The sequence below is a fragment of the Anabas testudineus genome, chromosome 10, assembly GCF_900324465.2.
Source record: "Anabas testudineus chromosome 10, fAnaTes1.2, whole genome shotgun sequence".
Taxonomy (NCBI): domain Eukaryota; kingdom Metazoa; phylum Chordata; class Actinopteri; order Anabantiformes; family Anabantidae; genus Anabas; species Anabas testudineus.
This window is the reverse complement of record NC_046619.1, coordinates 17792228-17815046: the sequence shown is the minus strand read 5'-3', so window position 1 is coordinate 17815046 and position 22819 is coordinate 17792228. Positions and strand designations below refer to the sequence as shown.

The window sequence follows — 22819 nt, the reverse complement described above, 5'->3', positions numbered from 1 at the left end:
ATTGAGCAGAAGAAGGGGAGAAGGTTGACATCACTCAACATCTCAACTTCCAGTCTGTGTGTCTTCGGCTGGGGATAAATGCTGGTGGATTGTTGCAGGTGCACATGGTTGAGTTGATCCATTGAAATGAAGATTTCTGATAGGCTGTTATGGAAGAGGTCTCCCATTATGTTTTGCAAAACACTTGTTATAACCAGATATATGCATGTAAAATGCATACATTTTGTTAATGTCTAAATCTATTGAGTACATGTACATTTTAACAGTAAGTGAAAAATAACCCACGCCATTATAAACCTTGATGACTCCTCTCATAATCATTGTACAATTCTCTTGTACAATAAATACAATGACTGTGCATAATAAGCTTTCACTATTTATAAACATAAAGTAGAATTCAGATATGTTTAATATAGAAGCTCATTGAGATTCCCAGCAGTATCAGACACATCTTTAGGAGCATCCTGCTGTAGGTGATTGTTCTCGTTGCAGGCTGGTGCTACCTAATGTGTTCACATGAATGATTAAAGACAGCAAAGGATACAGTGGAAATGGGTTCGATAAGTTGCAGCTTAAACTGTGAACCACATCCAGTACAAATGCAACATCAAGAAATCGGATATTATTGTGTGGAAAATATTTAAAATCAGCGAGATTTTTGCTCGAGGTAGCAAATTTTTATTTTGCCATCTTTCATTCAACCTTGTGTTTCCCTTTCTACTTTGTAGTTCCTTTTCAGCAAAGTTAGCTTTTTTTTTTTTTTGATTCCCCAGGTTCACTTTTTGCTCTGCGCACAATGGAAGTGATGGGGGCAGATAGAGGGGGATCGGCAGTGTGAGATACAACATATTAGCAATTCATAAGACTCTGACAGCTGAGTGCTCAATAGGATTTACAATTCACTGTAAATACGCAGCCATTCGCATTCACAGCAGACAGCATGACAGCACACAGTATATTCACTGAATGTGACATTTTAATAAAGGCAGGTGTGTGTGTGTGTGTGTGTGTGTGTGTGTGTGTGTGTGCACATGTGCAAAGGGCATGAATGACAGTAAGCAATCCTGCCACTGAACTGATCTTCATTTTGAGCATCTTACACACACTCACACACAGATGTATGCGTAGCCACACATATCCATGCACACAAACACACACACACACACACACACACACACACACAGCCCCATCTGTTCAGTTCTAGGGGTTCATTTCGTGACTGCAGTACAAAATGGGATGATAGATGTAAAAGTGATTGGAGGTCATATGACTGCACCGTCAGGTATGGGTGCATATTGGTACGTGTGCACACCTGGGCACACAAACCGGTGTATGTAAAAGCGGACTGGCTTGTGTCTTAGGCTTCTTTCTTCAAAAGGTTGTTGGGGGGTTAAGAATTGGTTTCACGGTTTAGGGTAGAATTCAGATAATTAGTTGATTAATCCGTTAGTCAATCAATACTCGGGTGTCTTATCAAGCAGAAAATCTGATTAGATCTAATTGGTTGGCTCTATCCCAGGGATTTACTGCTTTTCTTCTGTTCCATACCATTATTTTTGACTGGTGGTCAAAGAGATAGAATCAATTTGAAGATGTCACCTTTCAAGGTAATCATTGGTATTCTCAGAGCTTTTGAAGACAGTTATAAGGAAAATAATTGTTAGTACGGGGCCTTAAAAGAAATATATGGAGATTGGAACGTAGCTTCACAGCCAGTTAAGGTGGTTTGGGAATCTGATCAGATGGCCCCTGGGCGTCTCCCATTAGAGGCGTATCCAACTGGTAGGGGGTCCTACATTGGGGAGATTATATATCTCATCTGGCCTGAGAATTTCTCGGGATCCCCCAGGACGTACCGGAAAACCCTAGGGAGAGGTATTGTGTAGTACAGATTCTCACAAATATAAAAATCCTGTCACTCTCCTTGAATAGCGTGTCAGCGTGCAATATGTTTCTTACTGTTATAGTAATAATCTAGTCACATATTTTCACCACCATCATCTCTCCATTACATACATGTCTGTGAGTATGTGTTAATGTGTCTTTTTACTTTACAGTTTGACATTAGTTTAAAAATTGCAACAAGAGTCTTGTGTGAAAAACCGCATGTGGGCTGGCAAGCAAATGAATACATGTGGAATGTGTGTGTGTGTGTGTGTGTGTGTGCACGCGTCATGCTAATTGAAAGAAGCACGGCGCTGTGTGTGTGCCACTAACGAATCTGCACATTAATTAATCTAGTCATTTTTAATTAGCCGCTGTTTCTTGGTAGACTAGGCTTTATCTGAGCTGCTTAATATGTTTCACAGCAGCAGCGTTGACGAGTCAAAGCTGAATATTGGGGCGTCGGACTCATTTTTAAAATGCTAAATGGATTTTTGTTTGTAAGTTGTATTAATCTTCTTGTAATTGTTCTCTGGAAAATGACAGGGTGTTTTTTGTTATTATTTAATTAGACAACATGTTAAAATTATGAGATATTTGAAAGTATTCAATTATTAAAATATCTGACACATCACAAAATGAAAAAGCTTCTGTATGTACCAATGCAGCTAAAAGCTATAATGATTTTTCTTTGTTGCACAAACCGATTTTTAAGCAATCACTAATTTGGACTTATAATAATAATAATTACTCACGAAGAAAAGCCTGTTATAATGTTCTGCAGCTCTTTGGAGACGTTTACTGTCTTCTTATAAAATGCAATATATGCAATATAAACATGTCAATCACTGTTGAACACTATGGTCTTGATCATTGATGAAAAAGTGCTTTATCAAGATCTAATTTCTGTTTTTGACGACATGAGCGGGTTCCAAGTTCAGGGTGAAACTGAATTACTGTTAATCTTTGTGTCTCAGTTTGACAGAAGAGGTTTAGCAAGAAAGACGGATATGACTAAAGACACTTTTACATTCAACACTTCCTTTGATATCCGCTCCCTTTACTCGCATGTCCTTAGATAGTCTCTTTCTCTCTCGATACCTCTTCTCTCTGCTCTCTCTTTCATGGCTGCCAGGATGAAAGTGGAGGATCGGTGTTGTAAAAGCAAGGCAGTGCTGAGCTATGATTTATTTAGACCCAAAAGGACTGCGGTTACTATCCTTTCCTTTCTTTTTTGCCAGAAGAAGAAAGAGTCAAGAGAGATTGGGGGAGAAGGGAAGACTGTAGTGTTGGTGTTGTAAAAGCAGCCAGTTTCCTGGACATCATTTATTTATTTGCTGTTGGACCTGAGGAGGAGGAGGGAGGGTGAAAGCAGGTGATACAGAAGAAGAGATAGAAAAGGAAAGAGGAAATCCAGAGATATGGGCCCAGAAGATCCAAAGATACCAGACAGAACAGAAAAGCTAAATGTAGGAAGGTGATTGGGGAAAGAACACAGCGGTAGACAGATATATAAAATGGATAGACAAATAGAAATAATAGTAGACAAAGGAGGACAAAACCTGTCCATTTGTTGCAGATATGAAATGAATCAACAAGAAAGAGATTTAGGATCCAAAAGTGGAAAAGACATCAGAAAGCAAAACGTAGAGGACGAAAAAGCAAGAAGAAGTTAGTGGTTAAAAAAAGGACAGTGATATAAAATAGATTGAAAGGATCAGAGGGAGGAAAGCAGAGAGGCATTAATTATTGATGGAACAAATGTCTGACTGACTGACTCAATTTGGCCCTTTGTTGTTTCCAGACCACCAAGGCTGTCAGATACACTCAGAACTGCATTTTTCAAATCAAGGATGGAGACCCCAATTGGGTTGCTGCTCTGCTGAATTTCTGGGTCTTTATGTTTTATCAGCACGGGATTATGTGCAAGCATAGGCCAAAAAATACAATTTATTTTATTTGCAGCTGAAGGTATGTTGTGTTTTACTTTGGATTTAATGAGTATATGATTTCTTTAATCACTATTAGTCTGTATAGAACCTTTTTTTAAATTGATAGTTGTCATCGGTTGGGTTGAAGTCCAACCTGACCCCTGCTGCAAGTCATCTCATCTCCCTTATTAATATCCGTCCAGTCATTTTCTACCGGCCTGTAACAAAGATAAACTCTGCTGTCATTGTGAAAATTAAAAAAAGAAAAATTAGCATGGTAAGGTATGGCAGGTAATTTAAGGTAAGCTTTTAACGGATTAGTGGAGAGAGTCTTTTGGCTGAGAAGCTGCCATTCATTTTCTGAAATTAACAGTTTGGCTTGCTCACAAGGGCTCGTAGACTAATATATACAATATATAGCCTGCCAGGCGTTACCCTTTGTGGTCAAAATAATGGGTTTCTTCACTACCTGTTCTCGTGACGGCCAACATCTTGATAGAAAAAGAACATTTCCATTTTGCTGAGAGCCATGAAAACAAACACTCAATGAGAAGCTTCTTTAAAACAGAAACAAGTGTTTGCTTCATGGTCAGATGGTGCACCATGCACAGCAGGGACACATTTTACAGCAGGCCAAATTCTTTCTACCACACAGTTCATATAAACAGATGCTACTTTTGAGACACATGCCAGTGAAGTGGATGCACCATATTGATTTATAGACAGACAAATGCTGTAGTACATTTGGCATTTACTCCTGTGTAATTCAGTTAGAAAAGGAAACACTGGACTGGTGTTAGGATATGGTTTGAATTTGACAACCAAAGCATCTAGTTGAAGTTAGGGAAAGATCATAGTCACGTTGTCTTTATAAAAAGCAAGCACGGAGTATGGTTAAAACAGAACGGAAACAGTATTAAAGCTGACAGCTCCTCTGTCTGTGTTCTGTGATACCCTGCCAGAAATTAGCAGCACTGATTAAGTTATATGGAAGCAGCTGCATGTCAAAGGTGTCCACGTCTATGTAGTGATGGGATGCTTTCTCAGTCATCTCCAAACACAGTGATAGACCCACACTTGACTCATTATTCTTCTACTTAAAACCACAAACAGATTGTAAGCCAGGGTGGCCTTTCATATTTGTCATTAAACACCTATCAGAATCAATTAGAGCAGCACAATAAGTCTTAACAAGTGATTTCCCTAATGACGTGCTTCACAAACGTCAAGTGTTAACAGTGGAGAAAAAGATGAATCCTAATTACTTGACAGTCCTTTTCATCTCAGTCCAATCTTTCAAAGGCAACAGATTTTTTTTTGGTTTTGTTTTTAGAGTTTGGAGTTTGGAATTTGGAAGTGAATTTAATGTGCTCATTATTGAAAATGATCAATTCAGGCGGTTTTTGGCCTCTGTATCTATTAGAAAGGTCACAATCTGCCTACAGCTGTGTGTCCTGAAAAGAGTACAGCTAATAAACATTAGGGGAATTTATTGGAAGACTTCCTGAGAAATGAGCTCAGTTTGATAAAGGCTAAAAAAGTCACGTTTTAATGGTCAAAGCTGCAACAAACACATCACAGGAAACTGGAACATGACTTTTCTTTTAATGCATAACTGAGAAAAGTACCATGAATGTTAAACTGAGCCGCCCCACCGTCTTGCTTTCGTCCTGATACTTGAATTCTAACCTTTTTTTTTAAAAAAACCTTTGATTGTCAAAGCTGTATGTGCTCAAACTTGTAAGGCCAATAAACACAGCAGAAGTGGAAATGTAATTATGTGATAAACACAGTCTTTATATTTGGCAGTGGAGCCGCTCGATCCACTTTGTCGGTTTGATTCCGGCGAATTCCTCGTCTTTGCAATCACGTCAGCGCAGATGGTAGGCATTCCTCCTGCAGCGACTAATGACTATGTGTGTCAGTGTGTGTGTGTGTGTCTTTTTTCTTTTTTTACTCAGTGAGAGCTAATTTAATGCTGAGTGCCGGTGCTGAATGCAGGCCAGCCTTCGTTTGTTGTACTCTGTAGTCTTTCCATATATTATTGTGTTCATTTGTGTCAATAAGAAATTGAGAATCACAGGAAAAACGTACTTTATCTCCAAAATATGAAAACTTCATTAACTATAGTAGAATAGTCAGCATTCCTTTGTGGCTTGAGCCACCAACACGTAAGCTAATTTCATTAACCTTTACCTTCCAGTTATATCGCCTAGAGCCCAGTTTATCCTCTAGTTTTATTATTCTCTGTTCAGTTGTATTTGTCTATAGAAGAACACAGTTTGTAGATTGATTGCATTTACAAGTGCAAGGCAATCATTGTTAATGCCCGGCAATGTCTCAATCAATAATATATAATCTATTTTAAAACACTTATCGAATAGCTAATGTCTGATTTGGAATTCCACTGTGCTTTACCAAGGGTGTCTGCCTCTCTTTGAATGAGTTAATCCAGTTAGTGCATGTGTCTGCCAGGCCACATCAGAATAAATGATGGGTCCCTGTGTGATGATGAATGGTAATTTAGATTTAACATAACTGGACTAACGAGCACGCTAATGACTCCAAAGCTAGGCTGGACAGCTCTCACTCGACGGGCTCACGTCTTGCATCCCAATGAGCTGGGGAAAGGGCACCCATATACACAGAGAATGAGACTCACACCGGGAGGAAAAATATGCAGAAGTGTTTTAATAAATGCATGCATACACAATCATAAATTCACAAATGGTTCTGGCAGGGAGGCACACACGTCTGCAGCCACGCATGCGCACACACACGTATGATGCACAAGCTGTGGTTGTATCTATGTGTGGGCGATATGTGCACGTGTGCGTATGCCTCTAAGACCTCCATGAGTAGCGGAGAGCAACGATGTCAGGCTAATATGAGGCTGATTAATTAATAATTATTCACAGGCCAGTTTTCAACCAGTTGAATTAGATGTGGTTTTCGTTCACTGATCCTTCGACTCAAGTTTTTTCTCTCCTGGCAATTAAGATTAATGAAAATGGATGATAAGTACTTGATCATTTTCAGTTATAAATAGAATTAATCAGTTTCATTTTTCAAAAGGGTCTCTATCTTAGTCAGAAACTGTAAAGAGGGTGAGTTTCCAGTGAATCGTTTATCTTCATATGTGAAAGCAGTTTATTTCTCAAGGTGATGGGAATATACTTCATGCACCACATTTTTACTGCACGTTCACTGCACCCTGTTGCACCGTTGAACCTTCTCAAATGTTGCTCCTCTTCAAAGTGCAATTTTTTTTTTTTTTAAATAAGAATAACACAATAATAATATAACTTCATGGACGTATGAGATGTGACCTTATGATGGTGTTTGTCCATTACCATTATGGATTGCTGAAGCCACTTGTTACCTCTGTTTGCCTACAGCCAATAACATCAGAAATCAGATAATCTCTAACTGTTCAGCGCCTGAAACAGTCAATACCATATGTGTCCATCAGCATTCAGCACCTATCGATGTTTTCTTTAGCCACCAGCTCATCTTTCCTGAGCTTAATGGAAGTTACTCATTGTGATCAGTGATTGTTTTGGCATATTGCTACTATGTCTTTTACACCTTCTTTAATGGTATCAAGGATGATTAAAGTGCAGTGAAAATACACTATGCTACATGGTATTGTTATTATTTTATCTAAATAGAAGTCTGTGCACTTACACAGAAACAGAAATCAGAGACATATTCTACAGATTTGTAACTACACTCAGAAGCATTAAAAAGCAAATGCACTACAGATAAAAGACTTGGATAAAAGGGAACCCTTTGCTAATAGCGTCTTACACATGTACAGAGAAAGGCCATGTTTAAGAGATGGGAGGCTGTCTGATGTATCCCCGTTTGATTTCATCCTTTAAGACAGCCTACCTTTCTGCTGATACCACAGAAAAAGAATCACAAGATGGCATGAGGAGGGCTTGAACTTTAAAGATGGCAAGAATGAATGAGTAAAAGTGCAGATGTCATGACAGTGATGTCCACTGAACTGAAATTAATTCAGTTTTTCAGAAACTGAAACTGCGACCCGGACAGTCAGAAACACGGGGTGTGCCAAAAAGAGACGAGGTGAAGAGGGGAACAAGCAAGCTGGTTAGAAACGTGCGAGAGAAAAGAGAGGACTCACGACATGGCCTTGCACACATGCACACACAGGAAAGAGTCCAGGGGTCTGTCGAGCACTCTAAGGAGCAGTGGAACAGCTGCATATTTTATGATTGCTTTTCTCCATGAAGCACAGCTCTCTGGGTAAGAGCGCACTACTGAGAGAGGAGAGAGCGAGGAAAAGAACAAGAGACACAGAGAGGAGGGAGGCGTGTGTGTGTGTGTGTGTGTGGCAAGAGGTGTTGGCCAAAAAACCACTGTCATAATTCATAAGGGGAGACGGACAGAGTAGGTCCACAAGGTGACTTTGAGTCTGCTGGTAACACAGACACACTCAAACATTTCTTCATTTAATGTGTCTTCCTCTGTTTTTCCAGCTCTTTATCAGTTTGCACCTGAAACATTTTTCCTTTCTCCTCTTTCCTCCGTCCTCCTTTCTCTCCTCCTCTTTGCTCTGATCTCTTCTGCATACCCTCATTATCCTCCTCTTGCTGTATTCTCTGCTTATTACTGTTGAGTTGAATTTATTAGCATCACCACCCTCCATCTTTTCCTTTGTGTTCTGTTTTTAGTGTGATTACAACATATGTTTTTGTGCATATTAAAGAACGTAAATCTTGTTAAACAACGACTGGTCAGAGACATTACCAATTTGTTGTTACGGTTTAGTTCAATTTAACCAAGCAGTGAGACCAGAATAACTTTTTTAGGGATGTTTTTTTCTATTACATCTAGGGAAGAGCAAGAAAAATACAGTGACGTGTTTCAAGCTTGTAAGCTGGAGGCACTGAATTGCATTTTCACCCAGTGAGCTGTTGACTACACATTTCCACCTCCTCAAACTTTTTTTTTTCCCAGATGAGAGTTTGCGAATACACTTTAAAAAAGAGGTGGTGGAATGAGAATGAGTGTTAGCATTACTCTTTAATGATAACTCCACTGTTATAAGGAAATCATCTCATGAATGCCAAAAGTAGGCTACTTTTTCTGCCACAAAGCATTTCTTACACTTGGTCAGCTGTGCACGCTACATGACCACAATGCAGCCTAGCAGAGCAAATCTCACATTTTAATGCCACATCGAGATTAAATCAGGTTTTTTTCACAGTGATTAACAAAAATAAATAATAGAAATAATTGTATTAAGTTCAACAATTTAGGCATAAAATTGCTGTTCCAGGTACAGTGTAAAACATTTATCACTTTTATATCTTTTTAATTATAATCTTTAATGCTGAGAAATGCAGAAATATCATTTAAAATGTATAAGAGAACAAACCATAGCGATGCTTCAAACAGATGCAATCTTTCTCATTAGATAAAACCAAAAAACATTCTTATTACATTTGCCTTTTAATATGATTCCTCATTACACAAACCCTGTATTATATATATAAACGTACATATAATATGGTCAAAGTCATAATCTACCAAGTTCAGGGAGTTCAACGTGTTTGCCATGTCTCAAATGAAACGTGATACATTAATAATAAATTGAGCAGAGTGGTGAGAATGTGAAGTGAAATAACCTTCTGCGCTTCATGCATAAAAGTTTGTGCATCACTGCACAAACGTGTCAAAATTGCTTATTTCAAACTGATTAGTGCCACCTGATCGTGACAAAAATGTATTTCCCTGAGATGTGATCATTAACAGTGGCTCTAAAATGTCCATATACTGTCTGCTGACAGAAATCAGCTAAATACAACACAACATTCAGCTACTGTAGAATAGCAAAAAAGATTAGATCACTTCAATACCACGGTTATGTGTCATCAGAGCAGCACTGTACTGTACAGAAATAACGAGGGAAGTTAGACGCTAAAAGATTTGTCTAAACTTTTCTGTGCAATAAGGTCAAGGGGGTGATAATCACTGAGATATTAGAGTACAGAGAATTCCAGCCTACAGCAGGTGACGTTTCATAAAGAACAGTTGATTAAAAGGAGGAGGGATAAAAATGTTCCAGCCTTACTTATTAAAATCAGGAAAATCAAAAATACTTCCTCCAAAGAAGTGTGAGAACCATTGTTGTGAAGGGAAACGCTTCTTAACTAATGACAAAGTACAATACAAGGTTGGTTTAAGACCAAAGCATGCATAGGAAAACACATTGTCAGAGTTCCTGATTCAGCATAAACAAACCTCTCATACATTCCAAATCAATGTAAAACCCAAAAGCCACTCGTGGGGAGACTGTGTTTCCCCAGCAGTCAGTCAGCAGCTGCTGACTGATGCATTAAAGAGAAGAGAAACACGAGAAGAAACCGACAAACAAGGCGATGAATGATATATATGCTGCTAAGTGTTCCTATCTATTGTCTATTGTCTTTGACTGTTGTGAAGAAATACAAAAGACAGAGACTCCTAGTTCCCCTTATCGTATTTTAAGTGTGGTGAAATACTGAAAATACTGTGTGTTGTGCTTTAAGTGTAATTTGAACTCACAGTATGACCGAGCTGTTTATGCAGAGGTACAACCGTCAAAGTAAAAAAAAAAAAAAAGAATTAGTGGGTAGAAAAACTGTGCGTGCACCCTACATGTCAAAATATCCCCCGTGCAGCCAGCGTGCGTCCTGCCTCGGCTGCCCCCAGTAACGATTGCATTTCTGCGGTTGTGTCCTGCCTCCAGATCTGTCTTATATCTGCGACGCGTGGGCCCTGGATCGAAGCCCCTGAAATGAACCGTTGTTGAACCCGAAGTTCTGTACTACAAAAGCTGGTGTGTAGGTGTGCGCGTTTCTGCATGTGTGTGCACATCGTGGAGGTTTCTGAGACAGCGAATTCACTTTGAGTGGATCCATTTATTTTAAGTGTGTTTGTCAATATTTATCTGTGTTTGTGCCCCGCATACTCGACCACATCTTCTTGTTTATGTATCGTGTATGTGTGTACAGAAGGGTCAGAAGAGAACAGAGCAGTGCAGCTTTCTGCTGTTCAGTGATTTTGGTTTGGCTGGCCTTTTGGCTTCTATTTGAGTCAGCGGGCTCCACAGAGCCATCACACCCTGGCAACAAACAGCGCTTTGGTAAAGACAGAGGATCTGACCTAAGAGAGGGAGAGAGAGAGAAAGAGGGGAATAGACGAGGGATGAGGCAGGGTGGGAAATGGCGAGAAAGACAAAAGACAAGTTAAAGAAGCAGCAAAGTGGGCCAGAAAAGTTTAAAACAGAAGGAAAATATAAGGCAAATAGTAAAATATGGGCGAGGAGAGGAGCTGAGATAAGTGTGGAAGGTAACTACTGTCTTTACAATAATGACAGTGTTTGTTGGAGATTTAAAGTAGTTGGGAGAGGATTGAAAAAGGGAAAGATAGTGTGACCAATAGTGGTTTTAGCGGCCTGATGAAGCGCTTGATGGTGGTGTGGAGAGACATAGAGGAAGGATCGGAGGGTTTGGAGGAGGTGAGAAGATAGAAGTCAGGTAGAGAAAGAGAAAAGAGTTGAAGGGGTAAAAAAGACGGAGGTGATGAAGAAGAAAGAAACAGTTGGACGGAGCGAGAGGAGGATAGAAGGTGAAGAGAAAGAGGAAATGAGTGATGGCGACAGAGTAAAACACAGAGATGTGAGTAGTGACAGAAACTGGAACTGCTTTGTGAACAACAGCCACAGACACAATTAATCACATGAATCATTTTTTATAAACAGTTACTGTGACTGGTTTTATAATCCTCAAGCCAAAACTATTCTGTACAGTTTGCCAGTTCATACCAACTAAAGCCTACTGTGTCCTAGAGGGTTTGGTGGTTCCACTCAGTTCTCAGGAACACGCAGACCTGGCCCAGGACGTGAGTCTGCTCATTCGGAACAGGTTGGCAAAATCTTTGTTGCAACAGGTCTTGAGTATCTGTGTCTCAGGTATTATGTCTAATACCCAAGAAGCTCCAAATGTACCAGAGCCATGGCAGTATTCAATGTGTTCTGAGGTGAAGGCTGAGAACTGTGAACTTCACAGCTCACTGGAGCTTTGTCCTAATGATGGAACTGAAACTAATATTATTCTAAGCAAAACCATATCTGGAAAGAAATCGTGGTAGTCTGCGCCCAATTATTTGTATGTGTGTCAAAAAGTCCTGTGGATGCCCACACACTCATTTGTTTTTCTAGCTGTGGAAAAACACAGAGTTCATATTTCTAAATATTAATAATTGATAAAACAGATGGAGATGTCTTGTTTAGCCAATTTAGTGCATTTAATACCCGATCAGTGAAGATATTTTATCACATAGAGATCCTTTAGTTATTTTTCTTGTAATGCTGAATATCTAAGTTTAGTAAAGAGCATTTTTGAGGGATGGAACGTCAACACAAATAGGACCCAGACCATGACACAGGAGAGAGGGGTGCTAATAAAGATAAATAATCAGACAGATAAAGTGAGTAGCAGACAATTCACACAGAAGGGGGGGAGGTGGGTAGCAGAGAGCCTCTCCTCCCTGCAGAGGTGGGAACAGCGTCAGATATCGGAAGAGCTTGGTGCCAGCAGTCTGACCCACGCACAATTAATCACATCCCACTGGGTGGCAGGACAGGAAAAGAGGTGCAGAGATGGTGATGAGGGAGGGAAGGAGTGGAGCGAAAAGTGATTTAAGGTGGAAATCAAACAGAGCTAAAAGACAATTGAGAGAAGATGTGAGGAGAAGAAATGAGAGTCCAGGCAGAGAGAGGCAATCTGCAATGTAATTTGTTCTCGTTTAAGGTGTAATGGTCTCATCAGCGCATTTTGCGTCGATCTCTCTTTTCATCTATCTTCGCCCCTCCCATACTTTTAGCTTGTGCCTCTTTCTTTCTTCAGGAAGCAAACACCATGCTCTCTCTCACACACACACACACACACACATAATATTTGTTGGTCTTTGCATTTCTCTCCGTCTCTCTTCCATATGCACACACATACAGCCTCATGCCAAACCACATGGAATTGACCAGTGATGATCATCTTTTATTCCTGTTAGTTCAAATCAACATCATCAGATTGTGGTTTTAGGGGCAGCCTCACAATTTCGCCGAGATCCTTTTTTTTTTTTATTTCCAGTTTAAATCTGCCAAAGCTCTTCACCAGGAGCTTGGCGCATTAGTGTACTTTTTTGTCCCCATTGTTCTTGAGGCAATTTGAAAAGCTTGCAGCGCTCAGCACCTAAGGCTCTCAGTGAGAAATAATGCAAGCATCCATTATTGAGTTAATTGAACTTCTGATACAGAAGCCTTCTCTTGTGTAACTACATTTTCCCCAGAAAAATAAAACCGTCAAGGTTTCACTTACAGAATGGTTTCAGAGAACATCATTTCACCTCATAAGTTCACTTTTTCACTAACATAACTTTAAACTTAGAACAAAGCACAACTCCAGATTTGGTCAGAAAATACCTGATCTGCTAATTATCTCAACCCCCCCTTCTTCTTCTTCTTTTTTTTTTTTGTTTGCGTTGTAAACAGTTGAGCTTTCCCAGGGTGGTTTCCAACAGCAACACTCTGGAAATGTCAATTTTCTCTAAGATGAGAGGAGTAAATTGCATGACTTTGGTTGTGCAAACACTTGAGCATTTATTAAACTAGCTTGCACAGTCACATACACACATATATGTATGCAACAACACATATACACAAAAGAGAACAAGCACACACACATACTTGACACAGACACCAACAAAAGACACTTGCGCACATCGCACAATTTAACACCAGGCTGCCAGGGTAAAGCAGTAAAGCAGCCATTAAACCTCGTGGGAAAGTTCAAATATGAGACAATTCAGCCACTAAAAGCCCTTAACTCTTACACCTAAAGGTCCTTAAACTAAAGCCTGTTTGCAGACCTCATGGACCTTTTGAGCTCAGTGTTCAAGTCAACAGGGTCAAAAATCACTTCAAATTACAAGCTGGAATATCCCAACCAAAAGAGACACTCAGTGAATGAAGGACAGGGGCATTCTTTAGCAGATCCTGTTCTTTCTCTGTTTCTATGTTTCTTGGCCTTAATCTTCTATAGACACTCACACACAGATACGTTCATACACTTTAATAGACGCTCAAGCTTTTCATTCATACAGATACACACTTGCACGCACAAATCAACATGCATTCATAACAACACACACACACATCCTCATCTACATTTGCAAAGGACACACACCTGCATATGTAGATTCTACACTGACTGATGACTGAATACTTCAAGGGTCGGAAAGTCTCAGTGAGACATAGTACAGCTGTCCTGCCTCCAAAACACTCTACACACACAAACATGCTAAATAGGACGTGCACACATACAGCACACATTTATCTCGATGCCTCCTATAGACACATACATCTCCCCCCTCGTCTCTCTTGTGGTGAAGGAGTGAATAGAAAGAGTGAAGAGGTTAAGTGATCGTGAAAGCGCGACACAGATTTTGGAGGCTCTGCTAGTTGGTCTCTCACTCTGGTTAGTAGGTAGGTGTGAAGAGGTTAAACAAATGAGTGATTGAAGGAGTTAAGTGTGTGTGCGTTTCCCTTTGCCTCCACTCCTCAGGCTGTAATTAGGCCTTGGGGAAGATGCTGAGGGCTCTTCACACAACTCAAAGAGCCTTTGAGGCCTTTCGATAGCTGGTCCCTTTTCAGTGCCTGTGTGGGAAAGCTCTCTGAGAACGAAGTTCCTGTTAGAACAGATGTCAAAGCAACAGCATCTGCAGCAGGATAAACTGTATGCCACATCACAATGTTACTGTGAGTAAATCAGGAACTTCCACAGTCCAACTGCAACTCCTACAACCACCTTAAGAACACGTTTGTTTAAAATCCAGACAGAATCTCTCTCGAGTTACTGTGACAATAAGTGATAATAAGCTCATTATATGTTTGTGTACAACTCCGTTCACACCTGAAAGCGACACAGCAAAGATCACCAGCACATATTCAGGACTGCCTGCACATATTTGAAACCAGTGACATCTAAAAACAAAATAATAAAATCAAAGCGGTGTGTTTTTTCGTGGTCTTTGTTTCATCACATCAAAGATACTATAATATTCCCAATTACTAGTGTCGGGCTGATGAACTGTAGCAACAATGCAGCTGTAAGCAGGGTCATAAAATAGTTTTGTATGCTTTCAGTTTGTACTTTCATTCTCACAATGGAGTATTGATTTGAGATTTTAGAGCAGGTCCAAGTGCACCAGAGAGTTTTTACCCCAGTGCTCCATCTAAAATGAGACATCAATGCTAGAAAAGTGAAACATATTATTCCAAGATGATTGCAGAGAATGTGAAATAAATTGTGGTGCTTTTACACTGGAAGCAATGATGTTTAGCCTCTGTTGAGATCAGTATTTAAATTATTTTTAAAATTCAGACAGATGGAGGGAGTAATTTAAAAACTGTGAAAGAGATTTAAATTTCCATCCACTGGTGCACGAACCTGTTGCCAGATACATTAACACATTTAAAGTGACCATTTGGTACGGTTGCATAAACGTATGCTTTATGATTAGTTTTACATTGTGTTTGGTAATTCGCTCATCGATGCTCTCCTTTCTGTTCCTTTTTCACAGACCATAACTAATGTTAGTGATTAGGAGAGAGAATAATCGTATCGAACGTGACATCAATATTAGTTACAATCACAGTCATAACGTTACACATTGTTGTGTTGTGTTTTAGTGTCTGTAGTAATTCAGACATTCTGTCAGCGTATTGATCTGTGTCTGTTAAGGCTGATTGAGCATAATAGAGACTAATAGAAAATTCACTTACACACAAACACATTTTATGGCAGACACACATTACGGCAGCTCAGACTTTGTGGAGCCAGACGCAAATAGATACAGTTGAACTCACTCAGGAGCAAACCAGAGAAACATAAGTGCACATGTAGAAAGGCGTTAATTAATTTATTCACTTTATTTCTATCTATAAAGATGTATATTCACATGTATTTTGCTTAAAGGTACATTTAGATGAAGAATAAATGGTAAAAACCATGTTACTTTGTTGATGCTGTTATGTTCAGTGTTTTGACAACACGACCCGGTCACATCTCATATTCTCTTTGGATTACCTGACAGTGATGCTGTCAGATACTAAGGAAGAAATGTCAAAAGCAGAAGCTGCTTTTCAGCACTTATTTATTTTTAAAGTGAGTTTCCATAACCAGCTTAATTCCCAGTATCTTAAAAGTAAAACAGAATATGTTAGGTCATTTACAAACATCCAGTTATCTGTGTGTGTGTGTAAAGGAGGGAGGAAAGATTGACAAGTAAAGCTTTGACCTCAGTGTGTAGGCTGCAGCAACACATATGATAACATCACCATCCTCCTCTCTCTTCCTGTCCTCTGCACACACACACACACACACACACAAACAGCACCTCCCTGGTGGGTTGCCTCTAAAGAGTCTCCTCCATCACTGACTGCAGAGGACCTTTTACTGCAAGAGAAAGAGCACTGCGTCGACAGTTCACACATACACATACAGCCAGGCATGTACTGTACATGCTGACTCAAGAAAACACACTTTATAGTAGTACACACACTTACACAGACACGTATGAGGCCACACAGTCGAGGATCATGGGTCTATCCTTCAATTCACTGCAGCCTATTTGAAATTAAACAAAAAATAGAGCTGAATAGGCTTTTTGTAATAGAAACATACAAACACTGTTGGACCAGTAATTTAGTTCTTTTTTACTGTGACTGCAGAAATAACACTATGACTTGTTTCCAAACTTCAGGGGAGCAAACTCTCATTAAAATGAAGGCATTATATGTGGTCTAGTAAGTCTGTAGTAAAATCTTTCATATCAGTTCTTCTTAATGCAAACTATTAAAATGCCTGTGCAAAAATAAGAAAATAGTATTTAATCGTAGACTGAAAAAATAAAAATAAAAAGAACTTTAAAAAACACAGAAACACAGGATGCTAATATACAGTATGCATTATTTTTTTCCTGAAAGTATAACATCAGTTGAAAGCTAGCCCATCACTACACAGCCAGTGTTCTGGTTTGCACTGTGTGATTTTGTGGTGGCAGCACGGTGTGGTGTGTTGGGATCTGTCAAGGCTGCAGGATTATAAAGTTTAGACAGACATACTGTAAGGTGGAGAGCAGAACGAGTGGAAAGTCCCCATCTGGACCGATCAGACACTCTGCACTCCAAAAACCAAAAGAGTGAATCAAATGCAGAAATTCACAGGTGTACAGAGTTCTGACAGTTTCCTCACTTAAATAACAACATCACTGCCAACGTGCAGGTAAAACACTAAATGGTAGTTAGAATCTGCACAAATGAAAGATATCTGGGACTTGTAGGTAGTTGATCAAAGTCCAAATAGCACATCTTTTTTTTTTTTACACTTCAAATCACGTCAAATCTAAGAGGATCTATGATTTTTAAGAGAACTGCCGTGGCCAGAAGTGTGCAAAATAAGCTGGGAAAAAAACCTGCCACAATATAAAACATAGCTGTGGACTTCTAAATGTTGTTTTTAGTGTTTATATTGGCCTAATTCAGTCCAGTCACTAGTTTATTAAGGGAGAGGGAGGGGGTTAAACAGAATGAGTGGGAGAATAACTGACAGGGAAATTGCAGAGGGAAATTATTGTTATTCCACAATTAAATTATATATACTGGGTGGAATCACCCATGACAGGGTTGACCATACCTATGTGTGTGTATGTGAGAGTGAGTGTGAAACTTTATCCGTCTACCAAGGCCACTGAGGCTATACTGGCAGGGAGGAGAACGCAAGAAGTGAATCGGAAGGAGAGAGAATTAAAGAGAAAGAAAAGTACTAACATCAACAGAGTGGAGCAAAAACAGTCTATTTTAGGTCTGAGTGGGTGTTAGTGAAAACACAGCAAACCCCCGGTAATGAGCCTATTTTGAACAGTTGTGACGATGGTATGTTAAACAAACCATCTTTGATTTCTGTCAGCGAAATCTGTCTGTGGTCACACTGTGTGTTTAGGCACAAACATATTACAGATGCTGTAAAAAGTCCTTTCATCTTCAATTTGAGCCCTTTCTCAGAGAGAACGCTGACCTTGTCCTTGTCGGAAAGCATTAAAAACACATCGTCAGACGTGAAAAATTAAGGGGTTTCACATTTTAAAAACGACTGCTCTGTCTTCATTCTTCCTGAAACAATGACTCTTTGAATACACAAGGTTTCGGGTGATATGTAAAGTAAACTAGTCCTATTTTATTTCCAGTGAAATTAATGATCCATGAAACTTGGGCAAAAGCAAAGCAAAGAGTTGCACTAGTTCGTGTTGACGTTGGCTTTCACATGCCAACAGGAAAATTACACCATCTTATAAATTTGAGAAAATCTCTGGATTTCTTTTTTAACATGGGTTTACTTACTCATTCTTAATGTATAATAAGGGTTCATTTTTTTTTTTGCTGTAGGTCTGAATTGTTGTATTTCCTTCCAAAGCAGGCCCTATATTAATCTTTTTATTATGATTATAGCTCAAAGTTGATCAGTTGTTTTATATTTCATTTCTGGAATATCTGGTGAATTTCAGAAGTTCGTCTGCATAATGTCCAACACTGCAGTACTAGAAAGCTACAGCGGCCATTATTCTTTTGCATCTAGAAACATAATACGTGGTCTGGATCGATCTTTTGAGTGTTTTTCATAGCTTGCACCTCTTTTGGAGTCAGTTTTATGTCTTTGTCTTGTGTTTGGCTGCTTGTGCTCTGATATTTTGTTTTGTATATGATGTTTCATCCAGTTTTTATCAATCTGTCAGTGCAATCTGATCCCCAGTGGACTGCCTTTATGGAATAGCCATATTTTCTGCACTTTTTTAAATATGGTCTCATTTCTGTGCATGGAAACCACCGAGAATCAATAGGTTTTATGTTTCAACACTGACCAGGCTTGTGTATGTGTGTGTGTGTGTGTGTGTGTGTGTGTGTGTGTGTATGTAATGACAGTCAACCTTATTTTTCATTCCACTTTAGGTCGATACTACATATGAGACAAAGTGTAGTTTATGAGAGCGCTAATAGTCAGAGACAGCAGTGACCTGCTTACAGTATGAGTCAGAGATGGAAGAAGCACAGATCAACGATGTGCTTTTTCATATGCATGTGTGTATTAATAAATAATGAGTAAAAACTCTGTGCTGACTTGGCACAATAGAGGCGCCTTGGACAAAATGTTTAAATTCCTCATTGCTATATTTCAGTTTTTATGACATTTCAAGTAGTACCAGTGATGTTTGCATCATTTCAATTTATATAATCTAGAATTACAAATTAGTTTTAGTGCACTTTGAAATTTCTACATCATACATAACCCTTAATCCTCACACCCTCGCTCAGAAACAGGAGAAGCCTTCCATCCACGATTAATTCTCTTCCAAATACACATAATGTATGACTAGAACTTTACTTGCATATTTTTTTTAAATGTTCGTATTATGCTCAACTTATGGTTTAGATCATATTTCAGGGCTCTATTGATACAAGATAATATGATTCATATAACATGACTCAGATATATTGGTTTTCATTCAACAAACGGTTGCTAGTCATGTTGAATGTCATTGGAAAACACAAAGAATAAGATGGCAAAGCACAAGCAGACATAGGCATGAAATAAGTGAACAATGCTACAGTGCACGTCCCACCACTCAGCGTTTGTGTGCACAAACCCACAGTTCACACAGACAGAATACCGTTTATTCTCTGATTGACCCAACTTCACAAAATATTCACTTTAAAACCACGGAAAACATAATACGGCCCCTTCTAACTGTCAGACCAGTTAGTGACACCAGCGTCTCATTTCTCTAACAATATGTTTTTCTTTTGTCTCCTCCTGTTTTTCCTCTGTCTATTTCTCTCTCCAGCACCCTCAACAACAACAACATCACCCTCATCCCCCTGTCCAGCTTCAACCACATGCCCAAGCTGCGGACACTGTGAGTATAACACACCGTCACACGCACACATTACATTTCACATATACACACACACAGTACTCAGATAAGAATAAATACTTTTACGCAAACTGGGGAAGCACAGACACGCTCTGCACACACATGCCACAAGCGCACACAGCTTGGCAGCAGGGGTCTGTGTGTGATCATCTAATCATGCCATAATAATAGAGTAACTCTTCTATTGTTTCATGACTGCGAATAATCATGTGGCCATTACGTGCACACACACACACACACATAAAGACACACAGAGATGGATACAGTGACAAGCACCACACACAAACAGCTGAGTAATGTAACCTGATTAATACCACAAGAAAGCTTTGTTTGGGCTCCATAGTTCAATCTGCTTTGATTCATTATGAGTAACATCCTATACTAATGTTATTGATGCAAGCACTAGGACACACACACACACACACACACACAGTGGTGATCCAATGTGAACCTCAGGCCTCTCAGATTGATTGCAATGGGGGCTTTGGTTTGTGTGTATTTTCTCTTCTGTATTTATGTGTGAACGAGAACCTCTGGTTGCCAAGGCAATGGCACAACATCTCAAGGGAGACTCCCCATAATCCCATTGGACTGCTGGAGATGCAGACCGTTGGTTGCATTCCTGCTGGCCACACTGGGGTTGGATTCTGCCAAACCAGCATCCATAGAATGGGATTTCCTTCTCAAGTCGCCATTTTTTTACGAGGCACTTGTGTGGTCACGCAACCCTACTTAACATTTAGAACTGGGGATTTCTAAATACACAACACAGCTAAGTACAGGCAGGATAACAGCGCTCCACTCATCTTTTCCTGCCATTTTTTGAACTTTTGACTGACAGCGTCTGTCAAAACAACCAATCGCACGGCAGTGTTTCTATATTCTCTGCATATTCCTGCAACCTCAGTGGCAATGCAGCTCGAAATCAGCCTTTTAAAATTGGATTTCAGGCAGCAGCACAGCTACGTAGTTGCCAGCAGATTGAGTGCAGAGTTACCAATATCCAATATCTTTTAATCAGAAGCCCTCGTCTGCTTCTGTTTTCTGTCAACACTGAGTGACTGTCTCCTTTGATTTCCTCGTTCTTCCTTTTCCTTTTTTCTCTTCTCATTTACGTCCCCTCTCTCTTTTTGTTTCCTTATTTTCTGCTTCTTTTTCACTTTGTCCCGGCTTTTTCATGGCTTCTACATCTTTGATTATAAATTATTCATAGACTCTGATATTCTCTGATTCCTACTTTAGTGCTCTCTTTCCTTTTACCTTTTGCTGCTTCCTTTCCTTATTCCCTTCACTTTGTTCGCTCTTGTTCTCTGATCTTATTTTTTCTTTCTGTTCCTTCTTGTTCTTGTTCTCTGTCCTCTATGTACAGTGTTCACATGTCAGTTCAGCTTCCTCGATCGGCCTCTCTGTTCCTTCCTGTATGCACTACCTCTTCTTCCGTCTCCTTCTGGCTGCCTCCAAATTTGTGTCCGTTCTTTTTTTTTGCTGCACTCAGATCCCAGTATTAAATTAATAAAAGTTTTATAAAAACGACTCATTCAGTCAAATGTTTAAAGGTGTCTCTGATTTATGTCGAGACGTGTGTGTTGGTTTACGTGTGCAGAAACTTACCAACACCTCTTTTACATATATACTGTATTTTATACTCACCTATACAGTATTTAGTTGTTTTTATTCTCTATATATCCATCAATTTACCCCTTATTATTCCCTTCGTTCTCGTTTTTTTATTTTTTTCTGCAGTGTCCATCTAGTCTATTAGCAGTAATGATATCACCTCATGGTGCCTCTCATACAGAAACTTGAACCAATGAAAAGATAAGAGCTCCCACTGCTTCTCTCTGTGCATGTGTTTGTGTGTATTGTTGAAACTCACTGTACCAAAGATGTGCCCAGTAACCCTCTGGATCAAAAACTAAAAATAAACGCAGAGACAGACATGCATACCAAACACACACACACACACACACACACACACACACACACACACACACACACACACACATTCAGAGAAACACCATGCACTATGCCATTAGTCACCTGCAACCAATAAGCCAAAGAAACACTATCACACTTACACACACACACAGACATCACCCCCCTCGCCTGTTCCATTCTCCCCTGTGTTTTAATCCTACTTGTCAGTAATTAAGGCTGAGCTGGGGGTGGGCCAGGACGTGGCTATCTCCAGGAGGGGGTTTGACTATAAACTGGATTTATAATGGGAGAGCAGTATTAAAACCCACTGCCCCCGCTGCTAGCATCAATGAGCCCATCTCTGTTCCATAACAGGATTTGTCCTCTGCTTTATTACAAAGGGAGGCCTGTCTTCTGAAAGACTAGATATCCCGGCTGGCATATAATACGCTGACAAGACATTCTGCCATTCACGCACCCTCCTCCTCCTCCTCATCTCTCTCTCCCTCTCTCAAGGTGCCAAATGCAGACAGTGCAGCCTGTAGAGAGTCTCAGCTTTGTGAAACATCAGCTGATCTGTTCTACAGTTTACTGAGCAGTTTCTTTAAGTTAATTCTGTGAAGCACACTAGTGCAAAAATATTACCTAAATTTTAATTGAATGTGTTTAAGATGCCTCTTTAATTTAATCTTTTTTGTAAAAATGGGATTCAGTGCTGTCATCGGATATGCTGAGGTGATTGGTTGCATCTTGCACACGATTTGAGTTAACCTGCCTTTTACAATATCTTTAAATGGGTTTTTATTTTATTAGAAATTGTCCTAATAACTTAAAAATACAGTATCTTGTGTCCTTTCTTGCTCATTTTCTTTATATTCTGTTTCTAGTCATGTTAAACTTATTTCTGCTAAATTCGTCTTTTCGCACTCCTGTCTCCGTCTCGGTTTCTGTCTTTCCGAATAGATGTGATTTAGTTGCTCTTCTAAAGGGAGTCATATTGTCACAGACCTTGGGGGAATGAGAGCTGA

General features: G+C 39.6%; 1 protein-coding gene across 1 annotated transcript in view; it reads left to right on the top strand.

The window, feature by feature from the left end:
- Positions 1–22819, top strand: part of slit3 (slit homolog 3 (Drosophila)) — a 201154-nt gene that overhangs the window by 121905 nt on the left and 56430 nt on the right. Inside the window, exon 7 of the mRNA XM_026358058.1 lies at positions 19785–19856. Within this exon, the coding sequence (XP_026213843.1) occupies positions 19785–19856 (72 nt within the window). The remainder of the gene's footprint in view (positions 1–19784; positions 19857–22819) is intronic.